Raw genomic sequence first — 20,870 nt, 5'->3', positions numbered from 1 at the left:
GCAGAGCATGCCATCGCTGGAACTGCCATTTCCGACGGATGACAAGGGAATAGTTTTTTGAAAGACTGCCGTGGTTCTAGGGACTAATATTGGGTGTCTGTGGGCGCAGCTTACAACAGGATGCCGGACCCGGTGAACATCATCGTCATCAACTGGGGGCGCCTGTGTCCGCAGCCGTGTTACACCCAGTCGGCCCGCAACGTCGCCCTCGTCGGAAACTGCTCGGCCCTCTTCATCGAGGCCCTTCTCCAGCACCAGACCTGGTTCACACTCAAGGACATCCATTTCATCGGCTTCAGCCTCGGGGCCCAGGTCATGAGTCAGATCTCCCATAAACTTACCATCGGCAAACCATATTGGATCACGGGTTAGTATATCGAAATCACATATCGACGGTGAAACTCCCAAACCACGTATCTCGTTTGCGGTGTTTAAAAATCTCCGCTCCTATTATTAATTTTTTTCTGGAAGTGAATCAACATCTTTCCGTGTGGTTTTCACAGAATTTTCTTTGCACAGAGCAGAAAAATCACAGATATTTTAGGGAATGTACGTTGAGTAGTTTTTCTTTCAAAAAATAAAGTATGACAGTAAGTCTGCAACGTTGCAAACCGAGATACGTGGTTTGGGAGTTTCACCGTCGATATCCGTCGCAGACTCATAGTCGAATTAGGTGTATTTTTGCCGAACGGGACCAGGTGGTAAAGAAGAGGTGTGCTAGTTAGTCGAAGGCCGTAAGAATGAATGGGAATTGTAAAGCACCAGTGACGTCAGTGCGACGACGGAGACAAGAAAATTCAGGTTGACGTCATTTAACTCATGAGTCCTGTCCACAACGCTCATGTCACGGCTCATGAGTCCCGCATACAGCTCGCACACAGTGGCGTAGGAAGGGGGGGGCCAGGGGGGGCCTGGCCCCCCCCCCAAAATTGGAAATAGTATCATCTGGCCCCCCCCAGAAATTCTGGATGGTGCAAAAACACCATCTTTAATCGTTAAAAGTGAGAAAATAAATGGAATAACCTGTTGAATGCAACAATTTCAAAGTATTTTAACCTTAAAATGCATAAAACTGGGTGAATTTTATGCAGAAATTGAAGGAGGATTAACGCCACAAGTGCCTCGAGATGCGCTCAAATAGAGTTAAAATTTCAAAAATTTTCCAGGGGAGGCCCCCCGGACCCCCCGCTGACCTGGGGGGTATTCCATACCCCCCAGACCCCCCGGTGGTGGGGGGCCAGGCCCCCCCCCAGCAAAATGGCCTAGCTACGCCTATGCTCGCACATGGTTTCGTTCGGTGAATTTAAAATCCCACTTTCCCATCTCACCAAAAAGAATCACGCATACTTTTACATTAATGCGCTAGCTTGAAACATGCGCCAGATTAAGAAAATCGACAGAAATTGGCCGATGCTGTGAAACATTTACATTTTAAACCACAATAAGCAGCATCAAAGATTTTCAAATTTTAAAACCCTAACTCTCAAAATTGGTTTTCCCGTCTGGAAATCAAGAGTCTAAATTACAATGACCTACATCTTGATCGAAAATTCCTTTATGTACTCAATTTCCTTCTTTATTTTTCAGCGTTGGATCCAGCGTGGCCTTTGTTCGACACAATGACGACATACGCAGAGGAACGACTGGACATCACCGACGCGGACTTTTTGGACGTTTATCACACAAATGCCGGCTACAAAGGACAACTCACGAGTATCGGCCACGTTGACTTCTACGCCAATCATGCTCTACTACAGCCTGGATGTGGCACGAGTAAGAACATCGTTAGCTGTTCAAACACGCACACGGAACAAAATTAAATGTTGATTTAGCATTTATACTGTTAAAAAGATGTCCGACAAGTTTCAAATGCTGATTTTACATTATAAAAATGCTAACATAACATTTTAATTAGTTCGTTTTGCAGCGGGCGTAGTTACGTTAGCATTTGTTAAAATGTAAAATCAGCATTTGAAACTTGTCGGACATCTTTTTAACAGTATGAATGCTAAATCAACATTTAATTTTTTTCCTTGCAAAGGATTCGTCATGGCGGCCGAGTTTATTAGAAAGGAACCAACCCACATCTTCGCAATAACTAATTTAAGATTGTTTTTGAGTTCCACTAGCCGTATATTTTCTCCTGCCAAAAAATGAAAGTAAAAAAAAACAGAAATTAGTTTGCAAAAGAGAGGTTAAAGTTTATTTCCCACAATGAGCCCAATGCAGGAATAAAACTTCAAACCTCTTTTTCTCAAATTCAACTTAACGCGGGTTGGTTCTTTACTGATGGACTCGGTTTCTTTCCCGTGTCCGCGTAGAGAAAAAAAATTGATTTTGCTTGCTTTAATCATTTATAGATTATGAAATTACTATTGAAGAAAAAAGACTAGAGAAACGTCTATCAATGAACAGTTACTATCTCTCGCATACACTTTCATGTCGATGAGGATCGCCCGTTTCCCTATAATTTTCGAAATTATAATTTTCAATGAATGTTCACGGATTCGATTTAATGGGACTTTAATAAAAAAATAAATGTTTGACTTTAATTACTTTAATAATTTAATGACTATGAAAATACTAATGAGCGACAAAAGATTAGAGAAAGTTTAAATGAGAGAAACAATCTCTATCTGTTATGAACTCATTCATGTCAATGAGGAACACCTGTTTCTCTAATTTTCGACATTAATTTTCAGTAAATGCTCACGGATTCGACTTAATGTGACTCAAGATTTATTTCATTCCTTTGGTCTCTGGAATTATTTTTCTAAATATTGTGCGGTATAGCTGAGACACAGCGAAACGGTTTACTGTACCAGATCAATTAAATTAACTTGGAAAATTCCTATCGCTCCATAATATAAAATCATACGGTTAACGCGTAACCCATAACTTCTGAGATATGAAACGCCTAAGGAGGGGGTTGGGGCTGAAGTGAACCCTCAGTTTATATATGACTTTATAGGACCAGATCTACTCATTGCACAGACATGAGCAAGCTTCAAAAGTTCCTTTTACTTGCCCCTTCCAGACTCTTCCTGTAATCACGTGCGGGCAGTATACTACTACGCTGAATCCATTTACACGAAAGTAGGGTTTTACGCCTACTCGTGCCTCAGTATTTTGACCCACCTCACAGGATTCTGTAAACCTGGCCCAGGAGACGAGCTAGTCCTTCTGGGAGCGCATGTGAACCATAGGTAAGCACAACACTGATATCACGTATGCAATGGAGTACTCACATTACAGTAGCGATTCTTGAAAGTTGGCAGCTCTGTTTTTCCTCCATTTAAATGTATGTCAAACAATCGATCCCTGCCTCACCTAAAATTGATATTTTTAATGGATTTAAATAAAGGAAAAACAATGTTGCCAACTTGCAAAATCGCACTGTCACATGAATAGAATGACCCTTCCTTCCATGGGTAGGGATCTCAGTCAATGTGAGAAAAGTTTTAAAGTTCGCAATATTTTTAATTTTTTAAAGTTGTTTCTTAAATTGCCCACCACCGCCGGAGATACACACTAAACTTTGGGAGAAAATCATTATGTTAATTTTCCTGAATTTTGGTGGCGGTTCTGGATACACATGAAATATGGGCATACCCTCTCCCTCCTATTGCTTATCGCTAAATCCATTCATTACCTCAAAAATTCGAAATCTAGAGTTAAAGAGCAGGGATTTCAGGGGTTTTCGGATCTTTCAGGGTGAAAACCTAGTTCTTTTCCCTGGAATCCCCTGACATTTTCTTTAAACGAGAGATTTTTTTGAATTTCAGTCCATCGGCACCAAAAACAATTCGAAGGAAATTTACTATCCCAAAAATCTGGGGAGGGACGTAGCTTCAACTCAGAGCACTTTTGGGGGAAAAAAACTTATTTGAAATAAAAGGTCTAAATTTCACCCACCAAACAAGCCCGTTCAAAATAGTCGTTTAGCCTCAGGACACGACCCCATATACACTGTGCTTCACTTGATTCACTGAAGGGGCAGATACACCTGCGAATTACAAGCGCCTGTTGAAAGTGAAACACCGATAGGAATACAGGATTTCGATCGCTCGACGTCGAGCTATCGAAATTCTCCTTGCCTATTGGTGTTTCACTCTCATCAAGAGCTTGTAACTCGCAGGTGTGCCTAGGCGTTTATACAGCAGCAAATCCATAGTATAAATTCGCCTCTAGACACTCTTTGTCAAATTGTCATGATTTTCCAGTACCCGGGGGACGTATTACTTCACAACGAATGACCAGTACCCATTTGCAAGGGGGAAGGTCTTTGACACGCAAGAAGAGCCCATCCAAGCGGAACACCACATGCAATCGGTAGAGCCAGTTCAACCTATGCAACGTCCACTTCCAATTGATCTCAGGCTCTCGGAAATCAAAGCATCGCCTAAGCCCTCCTCGTGATATTGACATCAATCATAATTTACTCTTGGATCAAACTCAAAGAATATATCGCTGGTGTGCGGAATGCCCTGCAGCCTGATTCCTTGACTCGCGCCGAATGGACGTGTACTCGTAACAATTCTTGAAAGCTGGCCACACTGGGCTCCGTCCATTTAAATGTACATAGAAATCGGTAATATCGATAAAAATTGTTGTTATCGATTTCTATCGAAGCTGCTCTCGACATTTATAATGAAGTTAAATCGAGGAGGAAGAGCAGTGTCAACTTTCAAGAATATGTATTAATTGCGAATGGAGCGAATCAATGGGAGGATTTTAAGTTTTTCAGTGAAAATATATTATTGACATCATAATATTGTCAACCATTTTATGACAAGCTGCAAAATATATCCGATACTTGAGATTAAGCGCATAAGCAAATGTGCAACTCACGAATGGAATCATATTTTGCGATGTGGAATAGAATTAGACTGCAATGGATTGCATGATGCTTATCCACGCAAATTGCGTTCTAGATTGAAAATGTGTAGAATATGTTACTATTGTATAAATTGTTTTGGAATTATTTAATTTTAATTTATAAATCTCTGCAAAGTCAAAATCATCTTAAGATTCTCTAGTTTTGGTTTATTTTTAAAATTGTAACACCGTTGGTGCTGTTATGCTGGATTGCACCCTACATTCTCCAAAACATTCCTAATTGTTCGGTTTCCTCTATGATGGTAATCTTACATCTAGAAAATGGTATTATTGTGGAAATTGATTCCGTTTAGCATACGAATTTCATCTAGATTTTATCAAGGAAGAAGGGAGAAACCCATGCAAAATGAGAATGCATTGTGTATTCGCACACGCTTCAAAACTTGCAGCGTTGTTTTATTTCATATGTAAATCCTCCCTCTCCTTTCGCAATTATCCTGGAAATAGCGCCTAAGAAAACATATAAAGTTGGAGATGATGAATCAGATTATAACTAAAAAAAGACAAAACGTTGTGTATACGTTAGGAGTTTTCTTTAAAAAAAAAAAAATAATAAAATATTACTGATTTTATTGTATACAATTGCACTGTGCAGAAGACAGTCACTACTTCGATAGTTTACAGACCACAAAAAGGTGCAAAGAATCACACGATTAGACCTTCCAAGTTTCTAAAAAGTTAGAGATAAGAAACCTATACATTTTTGTGTGCGAATCTTTCATGTTCAACTAGACATAGGTCTGTAAAGCATGCTGATTATTTTTTGCTGATCGATATTTAAAAATATGCTCGTAGATTTAACCTTCCGGAACCTCTCTTCAATCACATGTAAAAGGAAACATTCGACAACATTACAGCCCTTTTTAGTCATGTTGTTTTCAGTTTTAATGCAGTTTTGAAGGATGGAATTTTCTGGTCACTTTTCTATCAACACTCTCATTACCCACAATGTATTTATATCCTGACTACCCAAAAAATGAATAAAAATGTGTACTTAATTCAATTTAACTGACTACGAAATGGTCGCGACTGACATCCTCTCAAGCATTACTGACCTTCACGTCATCATTACGCCAACAGCTGAAGTAAAAAATAACAAAATCAAAGTCTAACCCTAAAACGGGATAATTGTCAGGTACTTCGTTTGATAACAGCCATCTGGGAAATCGTGTGAATTAATTCAAATTGTTCAGCGCCCTTATAATCATTCAACAGCCATAGTGTAATTTCCAGTGGCGTCGTGGCGTGATTTGCGATAGGTCGATTAATCTGCCATTTAAACCAATGGAAAAGTATCGATTAACAGGATCACGACCATTCACGCCTCGCCATTGGTAATTTCCGTCGGGTAGTTCCTTCTTCTTTTGTTTCATCTTTTTAATTTTAATTATTATAAATCACAATAAAAATACATATAAAAGGAATGGATATTAGCCTATAGGAGTAACCTATGAGTGAAAAGGAACACAATTATTCCGATTGAAGTGGATGTCATTGTTGCGACTCCACTAGTTTTGGAATCCGAATATGCAGCAGGCGGCACTTCTTGGGCAGTGGTTAAAAGGATGGAGGCTTTTGGTCGCATGTAAAATACACCAGTTGGCACTTTGTCACTGTAAAAAAAAGAAGAATAAATTTGTTTTAGCAGATTGACACTTAGGTACATTGATGTTCATGGAAGGACCAAGCAAGCACGCGCCTATAGATTGTAAAAATAATTAATGTTAACACTATTTTCCCGCATAAAAAGTAACAAGATGTCAGCCTTAAGGGCCTTCAGGGGCCTTTTTGACCCTAGAATTGAAAGTGGTCCTTTGAAGGAAACTTTTAAGAACACCGTAGAAAATCGCATCGCAGAGATTTCCGTCCGATAAACCAGAATGGACCACTAGACAAGGTACAAATTTAAACATTCTGATACATGTTTCTTAACCAGAATTTCACGTAGAACATGATTCGCGCAACGAAAATTACTGAAACTAACTCCCAACGGAGATATTAACATTTTTATTTCACATTGGTTACGAGGAATTTGAACTGCCCGCTCACAAGAAACGCAAAGCTCTACGTGAGTCAAATCGCCCACTACAACGGTTTCAGCAAGCTTCTCAATCAAGCAATGTTCATTTCCCACCATGTGTTGTTCAAACTGTAAGTTATTTGCTATAGCTGAGCCAAAGCGTCAAGATTGAGATTGCCAGATTTTTAAATCGTAGAGACGTTCATGATAACGTTTAGCGCGCGATGTGAATCAAGTAGAGCATTGAGTTTTCATGAGCGAGTGGTTTCAATTCACGCACTATGAATCATTGAATATCTTCGGAAGGAGTTGATTTTGGTAATTTTTTTTTGTGCACATCGTGTTTTACGTGAAATTTTGGTGAAGAAACATGTACCAGAATGCTGAAATTCGTACCTTGTCCAGTGGCCCATTATCTCATTTTAAGAGCATATACATACAGCATATTCCTCGGAATAATCCTATCACCATTTTTTATAAATTTTCAAAAGTCTACGTGGCACATGATTAGCACAGATATCTGCAAGAAAAAATCGTTCAATGATAACAAAGGCACCCTTACTTCGGATCATACTGGGTATTGACACTGCCCGTGTGGACTGTTAAAGTCTCCGGTAGATCACTCATGAAAGCGGAGAGATCGACTGATGTAGTGTCACTCCCAAGATTAACGACCACCACATAGGTGTCACTTCCAGTCAAACGCCTACAAAATAAAAAAGAAGAAATCAAAAATTGAAATTTGTAAACAGTGGACTATCATATTCAACCGTGAAAATATTTGACTCATATGTCAGGCTTTCTTTAATGTGGGACCGTATCAAAAGTCGGCTTTCAATGGAATCATTTCTTTTCTCAACGTGACGAAGATCTGGAGTTAATGGGTATGTTGTACCTCGTCTATGCAAGCACAAAAGTAAAATTGGACGTATTTCTATCAAACAGAACTATGTGCATTATGACGTGAGCCCTGTAATGCACTTATTCTTATGGGTCTCAGGGCTCATATCTCAATGCACATAGTTCCGTTTGATAGAACTACGTCCAATTGAGACTCCTTCTCCGCAGCACGGAGACCATGCGAGTTCAAAGTTCCCTCCAAATGTAAGGAAATCAGCTTCAACTGAACCATAGCCATGGCAAAAGTTTCCGTCCAGAACTTTGGTGGGCCCGATTTATTTCCATGAAAATTGAACGGCTATTTTATGAAAAATTTATATTCGAGGAGAGCAAAGACAAGAGTTGTTCCCTCAAAATAATTATTTAAAAAAACAACGAAGAACGTGGTGGAGCAGTGCCTCAAAACGCGTTGAAATTCCATTGAAATATGCACCCGGAACCTAATAGGTTTCTTTCCGGGTAAATTTTGCTGGTGCTGCCATCATTACACAGATGCATTATTCGATTGGCACCGATCTCACGAAAAATGTTTGATTGTCTACCGCTCACCTAGTAAAGGCGAAGACCCATTTGGCAAGCACGTAGGTCTCCACATCCCCGTACAGCATCGTGTCTGTCTTTCGAACATCCATAAGTCTCTTATATACCTTGTAATGACTTTTTTCGTTACTTTGCATCTGTTCCTTCAGATTTAAACGCCAGAAGTTGGAATTCACCGGTAGCCAAGTTTTCATGCTCGTCGAAAAACCTAAAAAATTATAAAACTGAGCTCAAAGTGGAGCTTACCAATCGGTTGAACAGCTTATGGATGACCAAAATGGGCAAATTTGACCCAAGTTGCATTATTTCTCTGGGCTGAAAATTTACCAGTGGAGGAGGTAAACAAAAATTAAACATGACGAAACATGTTTTCTCATAAATATTTTCTGTACAACAAAGTGGAAACATCAGAAATTTCAATATTCAACTCAAAAGTAAAAAATTAGCGTCCTAACTGCGGAAGAACTGTCCTAACTTTTCTCGGAAAAAATATTTAATCGGGAGAAACGAAGCAACTTTGGGATGCTCATAACGGAGTCGCAACACAACATGGGCCTTTTGAGATCTATTGATCGATGCCGCGATTATTCTAACGCGAGTTCGAACAATCGCGTCGAACACAATACGGCCGGCGTTAAACGTATATTAGCACCTGCAAGACTTTAGAAATACTTCGCGCATTGCGCCAAACAGTGCGGTTGGCGTCAAGCCCATATAAGCGCCTACAAGACTGCATGAATACTTCTCGCATTGCACCCAACGCAGTGCAGAGAGTGCAGACGGTCAATTGGCATGAAACGCATATTAGCGTCTACAAGACTGTGGGAATGCTGTAGGACTGCATTTTTGACTTTATGCTCCAGTTTTTACCATAATTATGGGAAAAATATATATCCACATTGTAACGATTCACGAACTCTGATGATATTTAATTTTTGGGGGGTTACATTATAAGAAAGTAAAACAAACAAAAATATTGCCTCGGAATTTTCGATAGTATTATTTGAGGTCATTTAGGTAAATTTGCGGAAAATTTACAGAAAAACGGAGTGCAGCCCTTTAAAAACATTTATTAAAAATAAAGCATGAATGCGGTGACTAACGTTGCAATCAGAGATAAATATACGCTTTCTTTCGGGTGCACCCGCCGGTTTTGCATTCATCCATCTCTTAAAAAACTTGAACATTTTTCAGTGTTTTTCTGTAGTTTTAGTCAGTGGTTGGCGGCCGCGTGGCTTCAGCAGGCCCCCAGTTCACTTTTTAAATGTTTACAATACCTCTTTGGGCCATTCGTGCTGCGAGGGCTAGGTATCCATCGAAGAGAGACATGCCCGTAAGTGAGGAGGGAATGAACAGTCTTCCGCGATGTAGTTATCTACCACAAATTATCAAGGTCGCCGTATTAATGCCTCCTCGTTGAATATTGATTATTCGCGCAAATATGTGAGTTTTTGGTACCAGAAAAATTCGCGCAATCCTACACTGGGAAAAAAACACATTGGATCTAGAGTCCGGACTCTTAAAAACATCGACAAGGAAAAGTACCCTTGAGTTGAGTACCTTTGAGTTGAGTACCCCAATGAATTTTTTTTTTCCAGTGTATGCATCTCCAAAAAGGGAAAAAGGGAGCATATGCGTAATCCTATCGCAGGCATTCGTCACTGCTCATGACCGAGGTTTTCTAACGTCTAACCTGCGTTCAAGGAGGTGTCCCACTGGAAGGGTGTTCTCTCGGGGTCCCTGGTGACGCGATTGAACCAATCCTTGTCGAACTGGCAGGCCTGTGGGTCGACACCCTCGTCGAATCTGATAGCTGCGTCGTCCATTCCGATTTCATCCCCGTAGTACGTGTTCCCGGTCCCGGGGAGTAAGAGCGCTATCATGTTCATGCCGTCTACGAGATCCGTACCGTATCTTGCCGCTATCCGATGGTTGTCGTGGTTCCCTATCTGATCACAAGAATTTTAGATGAATCAACAAGCAAAAAAAATAAGAAAAAGAAAAAGGGAAAGAAGGAGAGGGTGAGAGGGGAAAGGGAGGATGGGAGGGAGATGGAGAAGGAAGAGGGGGGAGATAGGGAGATAGGAGGGGAGAGAGAGAGAGAGGGGGGAGAGAGAGAGAGGGAGAAAGGATTGAAGAGTGAGGTCAGAGGGAAAGTCTGACTAAAGGGAAAAAACGCCTTCAATTGAGAATGCTACTGCGCAACACACGAAAGCTTGAATAATTGTATCATTCCATTATCTATTATTTACGATTATCTAATGGATCTAGTTAGAATCCAGAGAGAGAGGGGGGAGGAAGAGAAAAAGAGAGGAATAAAATCATATGACTAGGTTACTTTTAGAGCGTCCTTAGGATACTTACGACCTAAATTAAGTTCTTTCTGAGAGAAAACACAGGGTCTATTCAACCTTTGATAGAATTATCGGCTTTTGCGATGCTCATGGGTTTGTAATTCGATTTACGTGGTTTTTTCTATTTTTCGAGCCTCTATCAGCTCAGTGGCGATTTTTTAAGTTGGCAACAAAATTTTTTGCTTCATTTAAATTCATTAGAAACCTCGATTTCAGGTGAGGCAAGCTGCCTCAATAAGATTTGTTGGGGGGGGGGGGGGGGGAGGTTGAAATGATGAAGGAATTCTTTAAGGTCGAATCCTCATTCAACTACCAAGTTCCTGGCCACACGTTCAACCTAGAATAGCGGAGATCAAAGCCTAGCCCAATGGAGGATTAGAATATAACATCATTATAAAACCACCACTTCTTATTTTTTGGGCAAAAATTCTCGAGTGGATTCGCCTTCTGTGACTTTAACCAATACAGGAAATCATCAAACATTGGCAATCACAACTTCAAGAGGTTTGTGTCGTGGGGCTTGTTTATCTCATCTGTGAAGAGCATGGATTAAAATATTCATACTGAAGGTTCCTTAAATCCCACGCAACTTAGTTATATTGTCTCTGCCCTTTAAATCTTAAAACGTGATTTGTAATACTTGATTTATGGTTGCGGAAATAAATCTGCTTTCAAATTGCATTACCACTTTCCGATAACATGAAGACATTTAAGTGCTCATTGTATCTGATATTGAAACTGTACATTAGATCTTAAAAATTCGACCTTCTAGGTGATGCTCCTTCATGATGCATTTTGCCTTAATGATCAAACGTGTTTTTTACACACAGGAACAATTATTTTTAATCACTTCCATTGAGCGCTAGAAGAGGTATAGAAGAAAAGATGTGACATGTCTATGAAATAGAGGGTGACTAAACTTTCTTCAGAGAGAGAAAATTCTACATGTGAGAAAAATTATACATCGTAAAAGTTAATGTCTACGCATATCAGAGAGCAAGAAAAATCAAAATTGGACTCCTTTCATGCCCATATTGCGGTTAAGCGCCGATATAAAAATGTACTAATAAACATTTATAAAACTATTTGGAAACTAAGATTTGATACTCATTGATTATCTTACCACCCAGTTAGCCGAGTGTCCTGCTGGCATGCCCTGCATCCAGCCTTGGATAGCTCTCTGATAATCTTTTGCGGGCGACCGTCCATTGACATGCGTGATGAAAAAGAAATTAAAAGGCATGTGAGCGCCAGGCTTTCCGTTGTACTGGTAAAAACCCAGTGTCTTATCCAGCGTTGTATAAGCCTCAGTCATCATTACTCTGCAATTAAAACATTTGGATTTGTTCCGATAGTTGGTATCCAAAACTAGTGGTCTCGCGCAAGAATCTTGGTATCGAAATTCACACAATTTTTTTTTTCGGAAGCTTTAACAACAGTCTTATAACTAGGGGTGAAAGTCTCTGTACCTCTAAAAATATTTGTTTACTTTGTGTGAAAAATTTTAAACAACTTGTAAATTTCTAAAAATCAACCTTAAAAAAATGTGTTTTTATGAATGTTTAAGGGGCTTCAAAAGTTAACAATAAATTACATTTAAGTGAAAAGGGTGTCAAAATGCTCTTTAGAGATTTTTTGACGCTTACAAACATTTTAAAAATTAAACATGTTTTCTTGCATATTTTTTTAAATGAATTTCACTTTAAAAAAATCCAAGAGGTCCCCTGAAACATAATATCCATACTTGCAATAGTCATTAATGTTTCTGTAGAAATATTTAAAATTTTCTAACGGCACGATTCGTTTGACCTTACCTGGTTCGGCCGTCTTTTTTACTGTAAGAGTCGAAAATCTCTCTGAATCTCGTGACCATCTCGTATGTGGCTGGTTGATCCATCGTCCTTGATCGATTGTAGTTCAAGAAAAAGTTGGGGTCCAGATCAGGCGCTAGAAGCTCTTGATCTCTCCATAGCGGATCCTCAAACATGAAGTTGATGGCGTCTAAACGCAGCCCATCTACACCGCGGTCCAGCCAAAACCTGACAACATCCTGCGAGGATGAAGAGCAGTATTCATTTAAGTGGTTTGAAAATGGTTATTTTAGGATTTTTGCCACGACTTTCAATTAAGATACTATAAATAGAAAGCTAGGTCACTTACCATCATCTCTTGAACAAGTTCTTTACATTCATAATTTAAGTCTGGTTGTTTCTGGTGGAACTGGTGTAAGAAGTATTGTTGTCTTTCGTCGTTCCATTTCCACATGGAGCCTCCGAACTCGCTTATCTGTATGAACAGAGCAAAAAAGTCTTGTACTCGCTATTATTTTTTTATTTTTATTTTTTCAATGGAGTTTTTCATGATAATATTAAAACGATATTGATTCTAAAAATGTTCTCTTTAAAATATGAGGTTATTGTTTTACCTGATGCAAAGCACAGATTAGCATAGATTTTTATAATGGACGATCAAAAGTTTAAAGTTAGAATATTTAACCTTCAGATCGCCGATACGCATTCTATGAGTCCATCTTAGTAGGGCAATATTCAAACTCCAGCATTGCATACTTCCTCATAAGCTGGCGAACATAAACTGGTGAATATTTAACACCGCTAACCTCAACTAATGGTCAGGGTGATGAGGAATTTATAATATTCAGTAAATTATTTGAATAATCACCCAATTAGTTGGTGGTTTTCTCTGACCATTGACCATTTTGGCGTCCTTCCAAACGTAGTAGTTTGTGTACGGATCGACTTTTTTGATAGACCACTGAAACCATGGATGTTCATCACTTGTATGATTCGGGACAAAATCCAGCAGAAGCCGTATTCCTGGAAATTCCAAATTTTGTCAGTAAGGTCCTGGCACATTCCTACTACCGGCAAACAAATAGAATTGTCTTTTTAATGTATAACACAAATTCTTCTGGAAATCAGAGACGTTTAAACAATAGTTATCCATGAATACTATAGAAGAGAAGTGTGTTGTAAAATTTCTTAAAAAAAAAGAAAATAATTCAACGTGGTGACTTTTTCCCCTAAAAAACGGCAGATATATCTCAGGACGAAGTTTACACTGATATAACTTTATTTCGATAATCGCATAAAATATAAAAATAAGGTATGAACAACAAAATTCCATCCATCCATCTAAACGCTTAAAAGAAAAACGGAATAAGGAACGCATGGAGGAATGACGTCTTCCCAAAAATATTTAAAAATTAGAGGTTTATAATTTTTCCGTATTTTTTCTCGTCAGCAGAAATTAATCAGTTTTTGGTGAGAGGATATCTGAATAATTTTCAGTATAGATATGAGAAATAAAACTTTCAAAAAAGTTAACCTGCTTTATGAAGAGCGTCTCTCAAGTACTCCAGATCTTCTAAAGTCCCAAAAAGGGGGTCGATACGTGTGTAGTTGGAAATGTCATATCCCAGATCCAAGCCAGGAGAATCGAATATAGGGTTGAACCATATCGCTGACACGCCTAGATCTTTTAAATACCATACTTTTTCCGCTATACCTAAAAAAATTGATTCTCATTGAAAAAAAAATCTATTGGATGAACTGATGAGAATTTACCGCATATTACAAATAAAATTATTTTTATCATGCTAAAAAGAAATAAACAGACTCTCGCTGTATTGTTACAATGGAAAATAGTATAAAATGTTTAATTTTAGTTATCGGACCACCAGTTTTAGGTTCTACCTCATTGTTCCCGATTAGTGTTCAAATTGTCTTTCTTCAAAAAAAGAATGAGTACGTATGAAAAATAATGTTAGTGGCTACTATAATCTGATTATATATAGAACTCCCAGAAAATTAAGTAGCCAATAATATATATTTGTCCCTTTTTACATGTGCATTGGTAGGTTTTTTTCCCCATTTAAATCTTGCACCTGGTTTTATGAACCAGCCGCATGATAATCTCTCTCTGCCATCTTGTATAGTGTGTTTGATTTTCTGAGGATCATACCAAAACGGGAATCTAGCTGCTAACATATTCTTTTAGCTGCGAAATTTGAAGTTCTAATCGTGAAAGAATATTTGATTCCTTACCTCGCAGATCTCCAACACCATCGCCATTACTGTCTTTGAAGGACCTAGGGTAAATTTGGTAAAAAACCCCTCGTTGCCACCAATCAAGAGGTTTTTGCTCCAAAACAGCCGATTCTGCGTGAAATTCGGTCACTAGACCGATAATCATTAAAGCTGCCGTAAATTTGCACATTATCTCTAACAGCATCACGACAAAGCTCTTGCAACTCACCCTACTCTTATTTTTGACGAAATTTACCTGAATATTATGTACGGTACAAGTACATTAAAACGAATGATAACGACGCCCAAACCGTACCAGCATGCCTGCCGGTCTTTTAAACCATAGGGATTGCCCGCAACAATTATGGAGCGGACTTGACTGTAGAATGCAAAAGTTTCTATAGACACTTGAGTTTATCTCAGAAATATAAAAATATGCTTGTTTATGAGTAAAATATTTTTTTGTTATGGAGTAATCTGTTGCTCTTGTATGATCCCTATAAGTTTGCTTGTTTCTCAGTTTTTAAAATGAAACATCTGTTTTATTGAGTGGATACTCAGGAATTATGAGATCATAACTTGCAATTCGCCTTGCTTTCATTGTTCGTTCAGGAAGGCTTACAACGCTTGCAAGCTTTGCTATAAAGGGACAAATCGAGAGAAGAAGTACGTATACGCTTAGAAAGCGCTATATATTCTATCAACTAACTTTTATATATAAAACCCACGTTTCTCTTTCGAAGTGACAGTGTAGTTCTTGCATGCATTTTAAAATATTAATCACAAGTTCATAGTCATGCAGCTATTCTCTTTTCAACTTGGTCGGGACAAGGAAGTTTTCGTGGAAGATACACAGAAACACATCGTGTGAAAGTCTGGGACATTCGAGGGGTCAGCTTATTGGGGAGAGGAGAGAGCAATCCTTTCAATTAGATTATCTAATAAATTTCACGTAACTTTTACCAAAAATGAAATGGAAGACAATTTCTAGAATGAAAGAAATATTCTGTACCAAATGATTTGAATAAGAAGCAGTGGATTTAAAATTGAGCTCACTATTTTTATAAAATTAACTAATTACTTTAATTTATTTATTTTTTTTCAATTGATTGTATACAAAATTAACTCATATTTTATACTCTCGAACCTTTGATTAAAAACAAATTACAAGAGAAAAACCCCAGAAGGAGGCAGGTCTCGCGTAATCTTATAAGAGGATACATTGTATAGGTCTAAAAATGTTACAGAAAAAAGATCAATACTCCTAAAACATAAGCTTGATGGTTTAGCCTGTATTGAAATTGCTTTTGATGTAAGTTCTGGGACAAATGAGGGAACGAATTAATGAAAATCAAATCATCGTGTAATAAATAATCGCAACATTTTATTTACATATTCACATATACTTTATAACTTTTTTTTGTCACTTCCATAGGAGTTTTTCTCAAATCGTCACCAATTTCTACTTTGAAACATTTTCTTCGAGGTCTTGATGATTCTAAACATATTCTATCTGTATTTCTAAAAGGAGCTTTTTTTACAAATCTCTGCCTCAATTTTTCATAAAGAAAGAGAGAGAAATTGTACCGCGCATATTCCCAAAATCCAAGGTAAAGAACAACCCCGCTAGAGTTGTGAGAAAACGTTTTGCCCAGAGAAAGAACAGTTGTCCAGGGTGGATTTCTATTAGTAGTGATAAATCTTCGCTCAGATGAAGCGAGTAAAACTTTTCCAATAAAAAGACCCTCTTTGTGCGGGGGAGCTAACTGACCTCGTCAGACATCAGTGCTTTGTGTTGATCCGGCGGCATTGAACTGCTTTCGGGCAATTTTGTTTGATTGCAGCTGGTCCACGATCTGATATCATTGAACAAAGAAAAAAAAGCTAATATTATGACTCATTTCAAGGTAGAAAAAATGACGGATCGAAAGCAGACATTTTGCAAATAGACATGATCAGATATTTCGAATATGTACAACATAAATGAAGACATAAAGATTCAAGCTTTCATACGGGAGGAGTAAATTATTCGCTATTTTATTTGGCGACTCATAACCAAGAATATTTGAAATATGAGCATTTAAGGTTTGCGTAAATTTACCAATTTTTGTCGGGGAATCTATAACTCGCGTCGCCAAACTCTGCCCTGCAGAGAGAAACGCTCAGTACATTGGGAGAAAATAATTGTTCATCATAAGTCGTTTTTTTTTTAAAGAAAATTATATTTTTTCTCATCCGAAGAATAACAGAATGCCATAAAGGACTAATATCGGAATATCAATGGATGAAAAACGGTATGGAAATTAAAAAAATTCTTAAGATACCATATAAATTGGTAAATCTTTTGGTAGATTTTCTCTACTTAGACTGAATTCTTCATGGGTACTGTACTTTTTGTTTTCTTTTGAATAGAAAATCATGTTATAAGGAGTTCGAGCGACTACGAAACGTCTGTGAGTGTTGAGCAAGAGCAACTAGAAAGACCTTTCCAGCCAAACATTTATAAATGCGAAAAATGAACATCTCAGTTGTTACATTTCAAAACCTCCCATCCTGTTTTTTTTTTTTTTTCAAGGGCAAGCTGATTAAAATTTTATCTTAATATTCTATGTGATTTCTTTAAAGAGAATTTTACGGATGTGAAGTTTGGCAGCTGAAGAAACGGACACAGGATATGCTAAGAGCAACGGAGATGGATTTCTGGAGAAGGTCGGCAGGAATTTCTAGGAGAGATCGGGTCCGTAATGATAGAGTGCGTCAGATAATGGAAGTCGAAAATGACATCGTGTTCGACGTCATGACCAAACAACTTGTTTGGTATGGTCATGTCAATAGGATGACGGAAGAGAGGCTGCCAAAAAAGATGCTTGATTGGGTTTCTCCTGGGAGGAGGCGTAGGGGACGCCCAGTGAGAGGTTGGCGACAGGGGGTGTTAAGTGAGATGAGGGAGTGTCAACTCCCTGATAACCTGTGGGAAGACCGAGCTTTGTGGCGATTAGGTGTCGCAAAGCGCCAAAGAGCGCTATAACAGCGACTCGTATGTATGTATTTCTTTAAAGAGTAAGTGAAAAAGTCCTAGAAAAAAATCACTGAGAACTGCTGGTTAGTTTGTCTACAAAACGATAAAACACTAGTGGAAACTTGCAACGTCGCAATCTGAGGTCCGCAATTAGGAGCCCATTTTTTCAGTTTTTTTCGTTCATATGACTAACAGAAAAACCAAATGCTTTCCTTTTCCTCAACCAGTAATGAATGTAAATGCCTTGAAAATCTGTATGGAATACAAAGCGAAAAAGTAATTATGTTTATGATGTTGGAGAGTTGGGCTTATGTAGAGTGGACAAGTGGACATCGTTTTCCTTTTCCTTTTGAAACACGATTTACTGATAGTTACCTGCCACTGCTGTTGAACTGGTTTTTAAATTCTGGTTTTCGAAGTCGAGTGAGGCCGTAAATGAAAGGGTTCACCAGGCTGATTGGCATGCCAAAAAAGAATATCCATGATTTTAGTCTTTCGCCTATCTGTAATGAATTTTTGAAACGTAAGTATTTTTTTATACAAGTATCACAATTCATGAGAATGAGAAGAACATATGCCCAAAAATATAGTTTTCCGACGCGGCTGTAAAGAAAGCTTCAACATATTGAAATGACAGCCTTAAAATTGTATCACTAAATTCCTTTTTCTTCCTGTCTCTCATTTTTCGCCCTCTTAAGCGGACAAAATTTTTGAAAAAGAGGGTAAAAAGTGGAAAAAGTTCCACTTGTTTTATCACATTTTCTTATATTCTGCTAAATTTGATGCGGTTTAAACCTACATGATATTGATGTCAATAATAATCAATTTAGAAAATGTTTAGAATGAGTTGAATTTAATATCTATACAACTTTTCTACTCCATTTATATTCGAATAATATAAAAATGACCAATCACCTGGCTGTCGGGTCTGAGGAAAAGCAGTATAATCATCATGGTGTAGTAAGGCGTCCAGAAAATTATGAAGACTAGAATAATAACCGTGGCCATCCAAAATGATTTCATCTTCGCTCGCTCCAAGAACTGCCTCCTATTCTCGTTTCCTACGACTAGGTCCCCATTAGGCACGGTGATATTTCTGCTACTCCCTAGAATTTAAAACTTTCATGAAAACTGAAGAACACAACATTTTTGAGATAGGTAATATAATATGTATATACAACTAAGATACGTATAAGTATGGTCTGGAAAGAGTCCCACAATTTTTTGTATAGGCAACTGTCTATACGTTAAAATTTTACATGTCAGTGATTGTAGGCGTTTTTTGTGCGTCATTTTGTCGTCAAATTTGGTAAAAAAAAACAAGTATTTTTGCGTTCTTTTTAGGAGATAATCTTTTATATTTCTTTTCAAGATTACCTCTAAATACTTTTGGCGACATTTAAATGCACAAACATACGTTTCGCGTGTTTTTTGTCGGTTGGATTGTTCTCCTCAGATTGATTTGAATTCAGACACAAGTTACTTCATGAGAAAATAAAATGATTTTTTTTTACAATTGTTCAAAAATGAGAAACTTCACACAATAATTACTTAAGTTCCTCCAGAAAAATGGATTTTCTGTCATTCATTGAGAATCACGAACAAAAGCTTTAAGAGGGTTACAGCTAGTTTTTAAAGTGTATTAGGAAACATGATGTTAAACATATCTACGTCTGGCTGAAGCAGACATATTATAAATCAGATTTTATAACGATCAAATATATTTGCGGCTTACTTGCAATAATCATGATTGTATTGGTGTATGAGTTGACAAGAAGAGCCAATGGGAGGACGAACATAGTGAATATATTAAACACAGGATACACAAGTTCTTGCCATGGCTCTTGGTAAAATCCATGAGTAACGCACTGGTAAAATTCTTCATTAAACGGCCCTTTTGTTACCCGGAAAATGAAAATCTGGAACGAGATATTCATAGTTGTTATAGAATACTTGGCATACTAGGAATGAAACTAACCATAAATTTCAACACCAATCTATTGGCAGCGGCGATTCTTGAAAGTTGACAACACTGTTACCTCCATTTAAATATTTGCAAAACAATCGATTCTTGGTGAGGCACCTTGCCTCACCTAATATCGATATTTTTAATGAATTTAAATGGAGAAAAAAGAGTGTTAACAACTTACAAAATTCCTACTGTTTATTAGAATGATCGCCTTTAAAAAAAATTCTTCGGTAAAGATTATTATTAGACTTTAAATCTAAGATGTACTGCATCTATAAGAATATATACTATGATCAAAATATAATAATTTTTTTAGCATAGCTAAAACATGAAGCTTTCATGAGAATACAATGTGGAATAAAAAAAATGCCAAAACACGCATTCTTCATTCGGGTTATAATTTATAATGAACTTTTATGCATTTTGGGAATATATCCCATTTTCAGCAAGATTTACACATACACTACCAAATTAGAACAAATAAATATCGCAATGTATAGTGATGTAAACATATAAAAAAAATGGTCAGTAGCAATGAAAAACCATCATAGTTATTAAACTATCAAAGTGGAGCAATGCATCCACAGGAGAAATCACGAAGCATGTAAATAGAGCTTAAGAGAAAATCTTAAAAAGGCTGAAGCTAAATTATAGCATAAACAACGCGTGTTTTGGCATATATCTTTCACTTCATTGGTAACAAAACGCAAGATGCGTTTGTCTACTTAGAATATTAGCTTTACATATACCCTCGAGAGAAGTTAGCGGTTCTGGTTCCAACCTTACCAAAAAAACTTACTTCGAACAAGCGAGTACTTCAAAGTTAAAGATACCTATTCTTGTACGAAAGTTAACGGCCTTGCTTGGAACTAACCTGAGGCAGGCTAAGAATAGTGCTCAGAATCCAAATGCCACATATAGCTCGAGATGTAGTGTTTTTTGAGATTGATCTAATTGGATATCGGACAGCCATGAACCTGTCGATTCCGATGTGAACCAATATGAACGTTGACAGGTGCAAACTTAGCATTTGACCGAACTTGAAAAACTTGCAAAGTGCGTTCCCCACCTTCCACTGGACGCTCAGTCCCCATATTGAGTCCCCTGTTAGCAATAAAAAAGC

At 37.8% G+C, this 20,870-nt stretch overlaps 3 protein-coding genes across 3 annotated transcripts; 1 reads left to right on the top strand and 2 right to left on the bottom strand.

The window, feature by feature from the left end:
* Positions 1-85: 85 nt before the first annotated feature.
* LOC140225982 (pancreatic triacylglycerol lipase-like) lies at positions 86-5,029 on the top strand. Its single transcript, XM_072306035.1, has 4 exons — positions 86-367; positions 1,498-1,773; positions 3,038-3,206; positions 4,224-5,029. The coding sequence occupies exons 1-4, from the start codon at positions 121-123 to the stop codon at positions 4,417-4,419; spliced, it is 888 nt and encodes a 295-aa protein (XP_072162136.1). The 5' UTR covers positions 86-120; the 3' UTR covers positions 4,420-5,029.
* Positions 5,030-5,452: 423 nt separating this feature from the next.
* On the bottom strand, positions 5,453-15,142 carry LOC109043316 (maltase A3). The gene is made up of 10 exons (XM_072306033.1): positions 14,778-15,142; positions 14,059-14,238; positions 13,393-13,547; positions 12,874-12,999; positions 12,528-12,763; positions 11,837-12,035; positions 10,053-10,308; positions 8,369-8,567; positions 7,482-7,625; positions 5,453-6,512 (listed from the first exon to the last, which is right to left on the bottom strand). The coding sequence occupies exons 1-10, from the start codon at positions 14,962-14,964 to the stop codon at positions 6,335-6,337; spliced, it is 1,860 nt and encodes a 619-aa protein (XP_072162134.1). The 5' UTR covers positions 14,965-15,142; the 3' UTR covers positions 5,453-6,334.
* An 801-nt stretch (positions 15,143-15,943) lies between these two features.
* Positions 15,944-20,841, bottom strand: LOC140225981 (gonadotropin-releasing hormone II receptor-like). Its single transcript, XM_072306034.1, has 5 exons — positions 20,622-20,841; positions 19,514-19,697; positions 18,694-18,884; positions 18,154-18,281; positions 15,944-16,615 (listed from the first exon to the last, which is right to left on the bottom strand). Exons 1-5 carry the CDS (start codon positions 20,775-20,777, stop codon positions 16,522-16,524), a joined length of 753 nt encoding a protein of 250 aa, XP_072162135.1. The 5' UTR covers positions 20,778-20,841; the 3' UTR covers positions 15,944-16,521.
* Positions 20,842-20,870: the final 29 nt, after the last annotated feature.

The sequence above is a fragment of the Bemisia tabaci genome, unplaced genomic scaffold (genome assembly GCF_918797505.1).
Source record: "Bemisia tabaci unplaced genomic scaffold, PGI_BMITA_v3".
Lineage (NCBI taxonomy): Eukaryota > Metazoa > Arthropoda > Insecta > Hemiptera > Aleyrodidae > Bemisia > Bemisia tabaci.
Note: the sequence above shows the minus strand (reverse complement) of the source record. Positions and strands in the feature narration are given on the sequence as shown.

Coding starts and splice junctions, on each gene's coding strand:
- LOC140225982 (XM_072306035.1), top strand. CDS start 121: ATGCCGGACCCGGTGAACATCATCGTCATCAACTGGGGGCGCCTGTGT. Junction 368..1,497: donor CAAACCATATTGGATCACGG/GTTAGTATATCG, acceptor AAAATTGGTTTT/CCCGTCTGGAAATCAAGAGT. Junction 3,207..4,223: donor GGAGCGCATGTGAACCATAG/GTAAGCACAACA, acceptor ATGATTTTCCAG/TACCCGGGGGACGTATTACT.
- LOC109043316 (XM_072306033.1), bottom strand. CDS start 14,964: ATGCTGTTAGAGATAATGTGCAAATTTACGGCAGCTTTAATGATTATC. Junction 8,568..10,052: donor GGACACCTCCTTGAACGCAG/GTTAGACGTTAG, acceptor ATAATTTTTTAG/GTTTTTCGACGAGCATGAAA. Junction 6,513..7,481: donor AATACCCAGTATGATCCGAA/GTAAGGGTGCCT, acceptor TTTTTTTTACAG/TGACAAAGTGCCAACTGGTG.
- LOC140225981 (XM_072306034.1), bottom strand. CDS start 20,777: ATGCTAAGTTTGCACCTGTCAACGTTCATATTGGTTCACATCGGAATC. Junction 19,698..20,621: donor CTATTCTTAGCCTGCCTCAG/GTTAGTTCCAAG, acceptor ATCTCGTTCCAG/ATTTTCATTTTCCGGGTAAC. Junction 16,616..18,153: donor CAGTTCAACAGCAGTGGCAG/GTAACTATCAGT, acceptor CAATGATATCAG/ATCGTGGACCAGCTGCAATC.